Source organism: Parambassis ranga, chromosome 5 (genome assembly GCF_900634625.1).
Source record: "Parambassis ranga chromosome 5, fParRan2.1, whole genome shotgun sequence".
Lineage (NCBI taxonomy): Eukaryota > Metazoa > Chordata > Actinopteri > Ambassidae > Parambassis > Parambassis ranga.
Genome location: NC_041026.1, coordinates 14,941,503 through 14,954,834, shown reverse-complemented (window position 1 = coordinate 14,954,834; position 13,332 = coordinate 14,941,503). Strand labels below are relative to the sequence as shown.

The 13,332-nt window shown below is 40.6% G+C and overlaps 1 protein-coding gene across 2 annotated transcripts; it reads right to left on the bottom strand.

The window, feature by feature from the left end:
• Positions 1-66: 66 nt before the first annotated feature.
• mars1 (methionyl-tRNA synthetase 1) lies at positions 67-13,181 on the bottom strand. 2 transcript variants are annotated; one of them, XM_028405945.1, is made up of 22 exons: positions 12,966-13,181; positions 11,996-12,086; positions 11,612-11,690; positions 11,325-11,456; positions 10,842-10,917; positions 9,771-9,955; positions 9,164-9,270; positions 8,858-8,974; positions 8,395-8,598; positions 7,147-7,348; positions 6,373-6,447; positions 5,947-6,117; positions 5,750-5,845; positions 5,006-5,123; positions 4,639-4,852; positions 3,170-3,301; positions 2,837-2,941; positions 2,395-2,590; positions 1,840-1,911; positions 1,528-1,554; positions 1,102-1,233; positions 67-668 (listed from the first exon to the last, which is right to left on the bottom strand). In XM_028405945.1, the coding sequence occupies exons 1-22, from the start codon at positions 13,066-13,068 to the stop codon at positions 519-521; spliced, it is 2,784 nt and encodes a 927-aa protein (XP_028261746.1). In that variant the 5' UTR covers positions 13,069-13,181; the 3' UTR covers positions 67-518. The 2 variants fall into 2 exon arrangements, with proteins under 2 accessions (XP_028261746.1, XP_028261747.1); XM_028405946.1 differs by lacking the exon at positions 1,528-1,554.
• Between the last annotated feature and the right edge of the window lie 151 nt (positions 13,182-13,332).

The following is a 13,332-nucleotide window of genomic DNA, read 5'->3' as shown; positions in this document are numbered from 1 at the left end:
TAGAAAATAGTACAAACCAGAGGTAAATGAGGAAGGGGGGGAGGAGAAGGAGTACAGATATTTTAATTTCTTGATCAGCCATTTATTTTATAGATCCCCAAAAATTCTGAAAAGGGTATTTGTCGCAAAAAGGCAAAAACATTTTTTCCACAGGATGTAAAAACATCTTTAGATGTGAAACACACCTTCCAACGCTAATATAGTATGCTGGCTCTATCATGGGGAGAGTATAAAATCAGTTTCTTTTGGTGTAGGGATTTGGAAAAATCCCTTCATTCTGTAGCTGTATTCATTTGACTCTCTCTTTGTGTGTTTTCATTTCCCTGTCGGCCTATCCGGCGTTTCATTAGTCCTCAGTGCCAATACCACATTGTCTTAGATCCTGGCAAGGCTTTGCCTTAAGCTAATACCCTCATCTCTCTCTTAGTGTACATCTTGTTCCCATTCTCCACTATAACACCTCAAACCATCCTCGTCCTTTCTTCCTCTGACTAACCATCGTCATGTTTTTGTCTGTCTCACTTCTTCTTGCCCTTCTGTGGTGCAGGCTCAGGGCTCTTCCCCTCTGCAAGAGCCAGCTGTTTCTTCAGGTCCAGCAGTTTGGCTACCTCTGCTGTGATCACGGCCTTGTCCGCCTTCTGGGTTTTGAGTGCTCGGACTTTGTCCCCCTACAATAAAAAACATAACAACATTTTATACATTTGATGGAGAAAAATTTTTTAAAATTATGGTGTGCAATTGGCAAGACCAATCTTTGCACTTTGGTCTTTAGAAATATTGAAGATTTATACACCGAATTCTGAAATGGATGAATTAATAATACAAACTATATTTAATTTGAAAACAAAACAATTATTGCAGTCATTGTTTGCAAACATACATGTTACAAAAAATTTAATTTGGCAATAGTTTGCCGCACGCGTGATTTCGTGTTTACGAGAAACGACATTGGCTTGCTTTCCCAGTTATACAGGAAATAGGTAAATTACCGTTATTTTATTCCAAATAATAAACACGGCTATTCTAAACAGAGATTATTAATTCCATATCTTAAAATGTAAACTCCAAATTTGCATTTAAGCTCCCCGCCAGCGATCTAACCTGCTCAGCCACAGCCTGTGTGAGCTGTTTGGCTTTCTCCGGGTCCACTCCATTCACCGTCGCCACCTCAACGGGAGCCGCAGGAGCTGGCACCGCAGCAGGATGGCTGCTGGCAGCGCTTCCAAGTGTCGGCTGAAGGTGGAAACAGACGGATGAAGATGTTTGAATTTTGGGCATTTTGACGGTTATTATCTTTACAGATTACTTCATTTCAAACAATAACACTCATCACTCAAAATGCCAATTGGAATGTGTGAGTCATTACGGGTGAATAGACACGGAATCTCATGGTACAACATGGGGATGAGTAAAAGAGTCAAACTATAAAAAAATGTTAAATTGGCTGTTAGTGGAGGCGTGCGGTAATCAACACTGACACAGCATCGACGGTGTGGACCGACTGTACAAACAAATACCATTCAATACCTTCTTTTCACATGGCTCCTCTTCAGGCTAGGGCAAGAGGGTTTAGAGAGGGATTATTTTTATCTACATGACAGACACCTGATAAATAATTTAACACATTTACAATGTGTTGGCTTGTATTATTCTTCCTAAGGTGGACACGTCAATTATGTACAAGTTCTTATTCCTGACAACAGTTTGACAAACCCGTGAACGGCTTAGCATTGTCAATTCTTTCTTGTTTCATTATTCATAAGTGGTGAATCTATATTCCTACATGACCCATCTCATGAACTCATGCACAGACCATTAGGCGTCATAAACATCAAATACCTGCTGTCCGCCGAATCTCTTCTTCAAAGACTCGATCTGGTCCGCCTCCAGTTTCTGGAACAGCGGACTGACCTGGGACGGGGAGGAAGGAGAGGCAATAAAAAGTAATAATTAAAAATATATATGCAATTGTTGATTCAGCCCAAGGCCAGCGTAGCTGAAAGCTTCACCTGGAGGCTCCATGGTAATTTTTCAAACAAAGAGCATTATACAAACACATATATAACTTAAGAGTTCTACAATTCCTGATTACCATCGGAACAAAAATCGAAATTCTAACAAACAACGGTAGGACCACAGTAGGGGGGGTCATGACATTCTTCGTAATGTGGCTTTGGCAGACAGGTCACTACACACCTAAGGGGACAAGTGGCCTGAGAGAAACTTGCCGTTTGCTCGAAGGCTATGGCCTCCGAACACCGACCGGGCTATTATTTTAAAAACTACAATGTCCTCAAGAGTACTAAAATATTAACAGATTGTTGCCTCCTCGTTGTATCACCCAGTGTCTGCATACTGGATATGTGTTTTGCAACGTGTCCAGGTTGTACTCACAGTGCCAATGCGGTGGCCAGCAGTCAGGGCACAGACAAAGGTGCCGGAGCCTTGCAACATGGTATTGATACAAGATTGAGGGGCGTTAAGTTGATCCCTGATGGTTTGGCTGACTGATGGCATGTAAGGCAGAAGCATCACTGACAGCAGGCAGGCGACATTCACAGAAACTCCAGTCACTGTGCCAGCACGTTGCCTGAAGTGAACAAACAAAGCAGTTAGACACAATATGAATATAAAATGTTTCGGTTAAGAATTTAGATTGTAATTCTTGCTCCTCTACCAGGATGCAGATACAAATATTTCCTATTTACATTTGTATCTTTTGAGATTGAGAATAAACTAATCGGTTTCCATTCTCTGGATCTAAGAATTCTCTCTTTATGCTTTATAATACTACACAGAGGGAGAGATTTTGTTAAGCTGGTCAGGGCCACCTCACCTTTCTGTGTCTCCTCCCTTGATTTTCTTCCAGGGTTCGTTGACCTGAATGTACTGGTTACCATGACGAGAGATGTTCAGGATGTGTTTCAGGGCGTCACGGATTCTGGTGAAACATTTCACAATAGTTTATATGACAAGCACATAAAAATTGTGTTTGTCCAAATGCGAACCAGTAAATTACACATACTTTTCTTTAAATATTAGGGATCAGTAATTATAATCGCTGAATTAAAAGCAGTAATATTCCCTCTTAAAAATAATTTTAATTACACAAATACTAACTTCCCAACATTCTTCTGCCATTTCTGGGATGTGTTACGACTGGTCTTACTTGACTTTGTCCATGAGTTGGGTGTACTGCTGCAGCTCCCAGCCCACAAGAGCCAGGAGCTTCTTATCTTCCTGCTGTAGCTCCATGACAGGCACACAGCCCTCAAAGAACTTGGTGACAAACATGCCGGCTCTGGAGGAGAGAGAGAGGGAGAGAGATGGGGGGTTTGTATAACAAAAGAAAAAAAGCAAGAGGTCAGAGAAAAATGCTGGAGTAAGGCTGTAAGAGAGAGCAGAACCAGGGTCAGGCTAATTGTTTATAAATGATAGATTTTGTTGCTAACAGTAATACCGTGCTCTGCTAGCGTAAACTAACACAACAGTGTACAGCACGGAGCCACTTCGCAGGCCCTTGATCGCCTCTAAATTGTAGCTCTGTCAGGAACAAGTCATTTTTGATATGGGTACTGTGTGTACATGAGGAGGATGCTCGTAGTGAGAAAGTTTTTGTCATGTCTGATGCAACACTCTGTTCTATATTTTACCCATCTCTCAGGCTCTGAGGAAGGTCTGCTAGACCAAAAATGCTCTGACAAGAATTACAAGATTACAATAAACTGCGATTCTGATGTGTGAGCATGAACTTCAATTGACCTTAATTTGTTTTAGTCTTTTAATTAGTGAGACTGTCAATCCCTGAGGATGTTTCCTTTTGGGAAAAATCAATATTTCGACTGCTAAAATGAAAAAAAAATAGGGTGGGATTTTTTTTTAAGCCAATTTGACAAACCCAAGAGCTTTTAAATAAAACTTTTGGGTTTGTCAACGAATGCCCTGAATCATCTGTAAATCTAAAAAAAAAAAAACAGGTAAGATTGGCACATTGTCACTAGTGATGATGTGGACTCAGGGTTTGGATTCAGGCAAGGACAGAATTTCCTTTCTGTGGCATAGTGCTTTCTACCTCCCAACACCTTAGGCTGGCTGCAATCTACAAGATATTTTTGAGCCAATTAGGCATCAGCGTTGCTGCCCGAGACCAATTTTGAAGATCAAGGTACTTTGAAAAAAAGCTGCTGAGAAAAATCTTTGATGTGGGATTTAACCCTGATCTTTTAAAAATCATTTGAGGCGATGTAATTGGGGCTAAATTACGCCATCCCAAACAAATTCAGAAAACTGGGGTGAACCTCTTGTAATAGTTGCTGCTGTAACAGACTTTTTTTTTCCAATGAGTACAACAATCTGGAAACTTAAAAGTTGCTAATTGGACTGCATGACAGTTTTGCTGCATGTTTACTCTTTGAGTGAAACTTAATGTGAACACCTTGAGGTGGATTGCCCTATTTCTACTTTCACTGGTGACTGATATAAACTACAATAAAACTGATGATGTCACAAAATCAGGAAACAATAAGGTGTGTTAAACAGCCTAGAATGCTTATTAAGTCAAAATCTGAAGTTGAGATTAAATCTGTTAATCATATACAGACAGCTGGATTCTCTTTGACACATATGACTATTACTAACCTGTTGATGAAGTTGCCCAGGTTGTTGAGCAGCTCAGAGTTGTTCTTCATAGCCATGTCAGACCAAGAGAAAGCCGAATCCTGTCCCTCTGGACGCACGTACAGAAGGTAGAAGCGCCACACATCAGATGGGATGCCTGTGTCCTTTGCCATGTCTCCGAACACACCCACACCACGACTCTTGGAGAATTTGGTGTCCTCGTAATTCAGATATTCTGAGAGGGAAGTTATGGCACAGATTGTGGTCAAGTCAAATTATCATATTCCTTGTTGTATGTGCACTTTTGTGTTTTTAAAACTATTTCAAGTTGCAAAGCAGCCAAAAATCACACCGATAATAAATCAAACACAGAAATCACAATGCTTACCAGTAGCTACGAGGTGGTTGACAAGAGTGTAGTTGTCCTGAGCTCCCAGTAGGGAGCATGGGAACACCACACTGTGAAATGGCACATTGTCTTTGGCCATGAAGTTGTACAGCTCCACCTGGTGGCAGAGAGACAATACTACACAGTGAGGATGACATCATATTAGATCATCATGAGATCATCCTGTTCAAAGAGGACTTATCTGCTCTTCCCCAACCCCCAACCCTCTTTCCCTGTCTCTCTCTCTGCAAATACAGGACATCACACACTCATAACAGGAGCTCAATCCTGGGGTTTTAGGTGGAGAGAGATGAGATGAGTCAGAGAAAGCAAAGCAAAGGTCAGATCTAAAGCTAGACAACCAGCAACTGTTTCCAGTGTGACAATACTCACTTATCTGTGTGAGGGAGCATCACAAATTAAACATGCAGAAAACCACGTATAGATTGATCTTATTGGGACTTTAGTTATAGGCGTGAAGCAGAACGCCTGATTCATTTATAAACAAAGGGGTTACGTCTTTTTCTGTTTTACAGAGGTTTATATGGGGTTAGGAATTACACTTTGTTCTAATGGAGGGTGAAAAAGACCAGATGGGGCCATGAAAAAACAAAAAAAACAATCAGTCCCATTCTGTGCCAAAACCAGGACAAAAAAAAATCTGCACCAAGCCTTTGCATCAGAACTCTGAATGGTTCATAAATTCTGACAACATGTTGGGGTGAATGAGTTGACAGATGCTACCTGCTGGGGATTCTTCCACCACTTTTCCCATTTGTCGGTGTAGTTGGCGGTAATGGACAGATAACCAATAGGGGCATCGAACCACACGTAGAACACCTGCAGACGCAGAAAGAGAGTCCTGACTCACAATGGACTATTCTACTCTTCTACACATTATCTTCTCAAGTGGGATTATTAAGTTTGAATAAAAGGGAGACCTTCTTATCAAAGTCAGGATGAGGTACTGGTGTTCCCCACTGTAAGTCTCTAGTGATGCATCGAGGTTTGAGTCCATCTCTCAGCCAGGACCGAGTGATCTGTTTTGCATTTGCTGTCCAGTCTCCTGCGCCGGTTGACTTGTCCAGCCACTGCTCCAACTGGGACTCTAGCTGCATGACAGAAAGTAGAATGTGAATGCTGACAAAAACAGCCACCGTCTTAACTCTAAAGCACAGCTTTCTGAGGAGTGAAACCGTTTATATAATAACATTACCATAGGGATAACAGCTTTTCAAAAGCTGTCCTTAGGGAGAAACTTAAACTTACTAAACCGGATTATTTTTTCCCCTCCCTGCAACCAAAGTATACACAACTCTGTACATTCCAAAGTTGATGTACATTCCATTGCAAAGTGAAAAGTTTACCTTTGGCAGGTCCAGGAAAAGATGTTTGGAGGAGCGGATGACAGGAGTTTGCCTGCAGACCTTACACTGAGGGTCCTGGAGGGGACAAAAATGTATTTTAGCAGAATTTGCCATTTTGATCAATATCTATTCCTATGTGGGAGCATAAGAGAAACAAAGAATTCCAGTGCATCAAAAATGCCACAGTACATTAACTGCAAATAGCACATTATGGAGTCGGCCTTTATGATTACAGATTAAGTCTTTGTAGAATCACAGCTCTGCACTAATGAGGAGATACATGTCATAAAAGAGGCACAGACTTCTGCAGCAGCATCTTAAATAGACCAGAAATATACTGCAGCTCAAACAAGTGATGTAATCTGAATATATGTTGCAGCTGCTCTCTTAACGCCCATTTCCCATGTATCAGTAGATTTTCCCCCTATCATGCATATTTTTTACAAACAGGAATAATAATGTTAAAGAAGCATTTATTCTAGTCTTACAATTTGTAGTGCTTCTCCACAAGAAATAAAAAAAAACTTATTAACATTTAACATTGTGTAAAGCAGAAATCATTGATTGAGACCATTGAACTAAAAATCCATGAAAAAGGATTTAACAGCCTCTCATGTCACATTTTTACAGATATTTTAGAAGTATTATTAGTGCCAACAAGAATTTTCAAAAATGTAAAGTAACATTCGACATTCCAGTCTGTACCGCCATCATTCTCTTTATTGTCATCAAATGCTACAAGTCACAAGAAACGGCTCATGACACCTCACTCACCCTGAGCTCCACAGCATTGATGAGACGTCCACATTTGTCACACTGATCACCGCGAGCTTCTGCATAGTTGCAGTGTGGACAGCTGCCTTCCACAAAGCGGTCAGCCAAGAAACGCTGACAGTTTTCACAGCGAAGTTGCTCCACAGTGTCTTCAACCAGGAAATCATGTTTGTGGAGTTTCCAGAAAATATCCTGAGCAATCCTGAAATAAACAAAAACCAGCGTAAGGATAAAGGTGTGCAAATAATTTGTCATTGTTGTGTTATGTGGGAGAAATCGATCATTAAAACATGATCAGCTTAGAGAGAAGAAGGTCGAAGTGCTCAGTGCTGCTCATTTTGACAGTGAGGATAACATAACAGCTACTGCAGACCACTTTCTGGAGGTCTAAGATGCTGACTCCTACAAAGAAGGGATCCATTATGCTCTGTGACTGCTGAGACTAAGAGCGTTAACATGGAAGGATTTTAAAAACCATATGTGCTAGGTTTTCAACCATCGCATGTTAGTGAGAAAATGCTTACTGGGTCAATATAGTAAAATAGAAGACTGGGGGAAAAAAAAGAATTTGCATAGTGAAGCTGTGAGGTAAAATAGAATTAAAAAGCAAAGCTGACAGTAAATCTTTGGTAGTCAGCTGGCAAGAGACCTAACATCTAAAGCATTTCTCATGAATCAAGTCTAATCTGTGGGCTATTTTTATTTCTTAAAGAACAGGGTGCTGGTGCATGGTGTTTGATGCCTTTTATGTTGTACTCTATCAAAGGACAGGCCCCACAACAAGAGTTTTTTTTTTTATATTTGTAATCCTTTTCAATGTACAAGCACTAAGGATTTAGGTCAAATCTTCACTGCCTTACTTTTGTATTCCCTTGTCCATTTTAAATAGATAGAAATCATTATTTATAACACCTAAACAATTTCCACATCACACCATCTTACTTTCTATGCTTCAATAAAAATATATATTTTCATTTTTTCCAATGGACCACTGGGAATGAATGAGTAGTACTCCAACAATCAAGCTCTATAATCTCTGAGATTAACTACACTAGAATTTATGGTGGTGGGCTAGATGTCCATTACAGAAAGTACAACAAGATTATGCTAATCCTGCATTATGTAATGTGTATAGTAATCATATGGAAAAAATGTGTCTTTCATACCACATCACATTTTACATCCTACCGATGTTGGAATCTACCCGTCTAAAAAAGGGTAGATTCTATTTTTTACTTCCTCACTTACTCTGTCTGCTTCTCAGTGGTGGTTCTGCCAAAAAAGTCAAAGTCAATCTGGAACCATTTGTAGATGCTGGAGTGAACAGCATGGTACTTGTCACAGATCTGTTGCGGTGTCAGGCCCTCCTCCCTGGCCTTGTTCTCGGTAGCTGTGCCATACTCGTCTGTGCCACACACATACAACAGATTCCAGCCTCGCAGGCGGCCATACCTGAGAGGAGGAGGTTGATAGATGCAGTAGTTTAGACAAAAAGATGACTTTTCCATGCATGTAATAAGAATGCTCCCCTGGGTTCCACCTTTTAGAGGTCTACCAGGATTGGACTAAGTGATTCAGAGAATGGATATTCTTGAGTCTTGTGATTGCTTTCAGATAGTGAATGAAAATAGGTGTCTGCATTTTCTACAATTGGGATTGCTTTAGTATTTTTTAAAGCTTGTGTAAAAAGGTGGAGATCAGAACTTCCTACCTGGAGAAGACATCCGCACTGAGGACACAGCCGATGATGTTACCCAGGTGGGGGACATTGTTGACGTAAGGCAAGGCACTGGTCACCAGGATGTTTCGCTTGCCCTCCTGTGGCAAACTGATGGAACAGATAAACGGAACTGATATTGATTTGGCCTTTATACAACAAGTCTCTAGTTAGATATGAATAACACATCATCCCAAATTAAAATATGCAGGACGCATCCCCCGCACGCCAGCATATACACCAGTGTCAGTCATGCAACCTGTCCGATTTGCAAATTACAACTTTGTGAGTGTTACTTACATGGGGTGTTGCCTGTCAGCAGGCACAGTGCTGTCCAACCCCCTACTCCATGTGAGAGTAGCTGCTTCCATCTCCTCCACTGAAACAACACGCTCACCTTCTTCACCCTAAACAAACCACAATCATTAGTTCAAAATTAAACCAAATAAGGTTGGCATTTTCCACACACTGACAAGTGATCCACATGTTCTGCTTCCTCTCACTGGCATTAACTGCGGCTCCTAAATTTGATTGACACAGTAAAATCCTTATAATGCTTATACAAGAGGGAGAGTATAGAACACGAAGAAAAGTGATGTAACTTCTACATGTTCCATCTCCCATCACAGGTGTCAATTTATCATTCATTGAGCCATGCTGAGTCTCACTTTGTTACTACATCGGGTTTACAAGGGAACACTGCTTAGCTTAGGTGAGGTGAATTCAAACCATGCAACCAAGTTACTGCAGTGCATATATATAATTTGAAGAAGACACAAAAAAAGACATGGAACATCATCCTGAGGCATATGCACATGTGCAGTCAGACACTGAAGCTCCTTCAGGTCCACACTGTTCAGTAACAACTCTTTAAATCTCAGTGTAATCCTGATGATCTGGCAGATACCTCAGCAGGGCTGTTGTTGCATGGCTGTGCAGCTTTGCACTGACTGCTCTGAGGCGCTGGCTGCCTCTGCATGTAGCTCTTCATGCCCTGCAGGCCTTTTCCCTGCAGCACTTTCTGAGCAGCTGACTGGCAACTCTGCATGGCAGCCACCTGGTCAAACCAAGCCTTCACAGACTTATGTTCACCTGAAACACAGATAGGGAAATGGAAAAAATAAATAAGTAATTCAAATGTTTAGCAATGAGACAAATAAAGCAATGAAAATTATCAGCACAGGCTATGTGATTTGAATGTGGAAAAGTAGTATACAGCTTTCCAATGTAAAAACACCCTCTAAACAACTTCTGGTTTTGTCCAAACCGAAGCCTTCAGACAAAAAATATGGACACCATGAGAATCGCAAGAAGTTGCTCTACAACACAGTATCATTTTTATGTCTATGATGTCAAAGATGTGGAGATGGCGGTGAGTTAGAAAATATGGCTGCTCTGCTTCTCTGTTTTTGGTTTTACATTATGTCTTAATGGAAGAATGACCGGCACTCTCCCCGAACAGCTGGCTGTACCTGCCAAACGGTTTGGTGTTGTTTTAGGAGTCACACCGTCAAAAAGCTAACGAGTGATATAAAAATGATCCCAGTTAGATGGAAGGTGCAGGCCGGAGTGCAGTCTAGAGAGATCTTTTTAGGCATTTCCTCAGCCTCTCTCCACTCTGAGTGATGACATCATCCACTCTGGCTCCCAACATTCCATGCAACACACTAATGTTGAACTCATAGTAGACCTCAAAAACCACTTTGAGAGCCTGGCACGCAGAAACGATTTGCAATTAGAAAATTCTGAATACAAGTTTGATAGAGCAGCATCTTGTGAGCGTTTTAAGACTGAAATGGAGTCTGTAGCTTGAAATTTGTAGGAGGTTTTGGCAGATGACCCTCGTTGATGACCCTCATTGAAGGGCTCTCTCATAGACTTCAGTGTTAAATGGCTTTTGAATTTTTATTAATATTTTGAAAATGAAACATATTTGAACAAATCCGCAAGTAAATATATAAACAATATTTGTACTTACTTAGTGCTAGTGAAGAATCAGATAACACAGGATACAGGGCAGCCCACAAAACAACATCTGCAAGTGAAACGGCTTCCTGAAACACACCACATTATTATATTTTATTGATTATTTATTTATTTATTTTATATATTATAAATGTACCATGTATTATAAATCCTCAACAATCAAGAAGGATTCACCTGAGAGTTGTAACTTACTACATATTTAACAGTAGTGAGGAAGACTCTGCAGCTGTTTTGTGTGCTTACATCTCATTAAACAAGGACTATATCTACAGCTGTGATTGTTTACCATGTTTTTTTCTTTGTTTTATGCAAAGAACTGTGACCAGATGTGAAACAACAGATGGGGTCATGAGATACCGTATGAGTTTACTTACTTAAATGTACTGCAAAAAGGTCTCTTTTGACTAAATATGTCTGTATATTCTGTGACGAATTGACAAATACAACAGCCAAACAGAAGATGTGGATACTGTACCCCAGTTAAATATGGAACGGTCCCTTTGCTCAAGCTTTGGTCCAGGACGTTTAGGGGACCCTGGAGGACTGTGGACACCTCTGCTCCTTTTCCCTGTAGCACTGCCATGTAAAGAGCCTGCAACAGTGCAGGCTGGGTAAATAAGACAAAACAGAGGTTAATTAAAATTGATCAAATATCAAAAGATCAGCAGTAAAACAAAGAACTGTCACTAAGTTTTACTTAAATATGACACAGAGGACCAGATGACCACTAAAACGATTTCAGATTATTTGTGTAGAGCTCACCTGAAGTTCTGTGGCCTCCCATTCAAGCCACTGACTGCAAAGCTCGCTGGTTTCATTCCCTTTTACTTCAAATAAGTATCTGAGGAGATCAAACATGATAAAAACTAATGGAAATCCTGTCAGACAAAATACAAATATCTGCAACATGCTATAAACATGTAACAACTTACATTTTTATTGACAACAAATAAATGCATTCTTCATCAGGTCATTTTTAGTTTATGAAATAAACTAAGTCAGCTTTAGGTTTGAGATACTGATCTCTGAACCAATTACAGTGGGTTTACAGAGTCACAGCTTAAAAACCTATCAAACTGCTTGCTAAACTGACTCATTAGGATGTATAAATAGCCAGCCAAGAATGACCATGTATAGTACACTGACCGACAAATGGCATTGGAGCTGAAAAGGTGTTGTCCACTGGGCAGGAGCAGGGCTGGTCGAGCTGGACGGCTGAGGAAAGGCACCACTTTCTCTGCAAAAAAAACATAACAAGCATGTTTGATTAGATAATGCCAAGAAGACTGGATTTTGCGTTTTATCAAGTCTTTATGGAAGAAGACAATGTAGGCAGATCCCTGTCGTGACTCAAGAATTCAGTACATTGGTTTATACAGCAGACAGAGATGCTTTACTACTATAATAAATGAGGAAGAGACTTTGTTTACAAGAAAAGCCATGTCAGCTCAGCTTGACAACAGCTTAACCAACACTGTCAAGGGATATTTAAGCTGAATGATTAAGTTACTTCACTAACCCAATACATGAAGAGATCCAATTAGTTCTTGTACAATGTACAATGTACACGATGTGTGCATTTCAGAATACAGGTCATCTACCATCAGCCCCCTGGCCTGCCTGGCAGTGGGATGAATGCCAACTCAGGTGTTTACCTGAAGCTACTGGAAGGTTCAGGTGTACCTGACCTGAAGGTATTGCTTAAAACCTGTGTTCATTATCTCACTGGATGATGTTTAAATGTTTCAAAACAGTCCAGCAAACCAATCCAACTTGTATACTGTAGCTGTAACTATACATTGCTAAACAATGGCCAGGTGAAGCTGCAACAACAAACAATACAAAAACAAGACAAACAAAACAGTGATCTCCAGTAACTGTCTTTTCCAGCTGCTTCTCAGATCACCCAGACTGACAGGTGTCACTGAGCTAATGAGGGCTAGTTATCCAGCTAGCTAGCTAATAAACAGTCACAACCAATCTGTTAAAGCACATCTTAAGCACAACACTACATGAAATTATTAGCCGGTGCTGGTTTTATCACACGATGACTGATACTACTCATTAAATACGGTTAGGTTCATATAGTACAGTCAAGCTAACCATGCCTTTTTACCTTCGTGGTTGACATACTGAACGTCACACTGAACTCCTGTCACTTCTAGCGCAGCTAACACCTTCAGGCAGTGCGGATTGCCTTCACTGACGAACAGCTTCATCTAGCCGTTGGTAGCTTCTCCGCGATAAAGTGGACTTTTTTATACACTTTCAGACAAGCCAAGCAGCTGTAACTTTACCGGTGAGTAAGGTCCACGCTGATGCAAGCACTATTGGTGACATTAAAAATGGCGGAGATGTAGTTTTGTTGCGGTGTATGTGCGGCTAAAAAAAATATCAGCTCTCAGCTTAGAAGACTACATCTCCCATAAAACATTTCGAGCAGCGCATGTTTGGTATTCGTAAGGTTTGCTTATTCTGAGCAC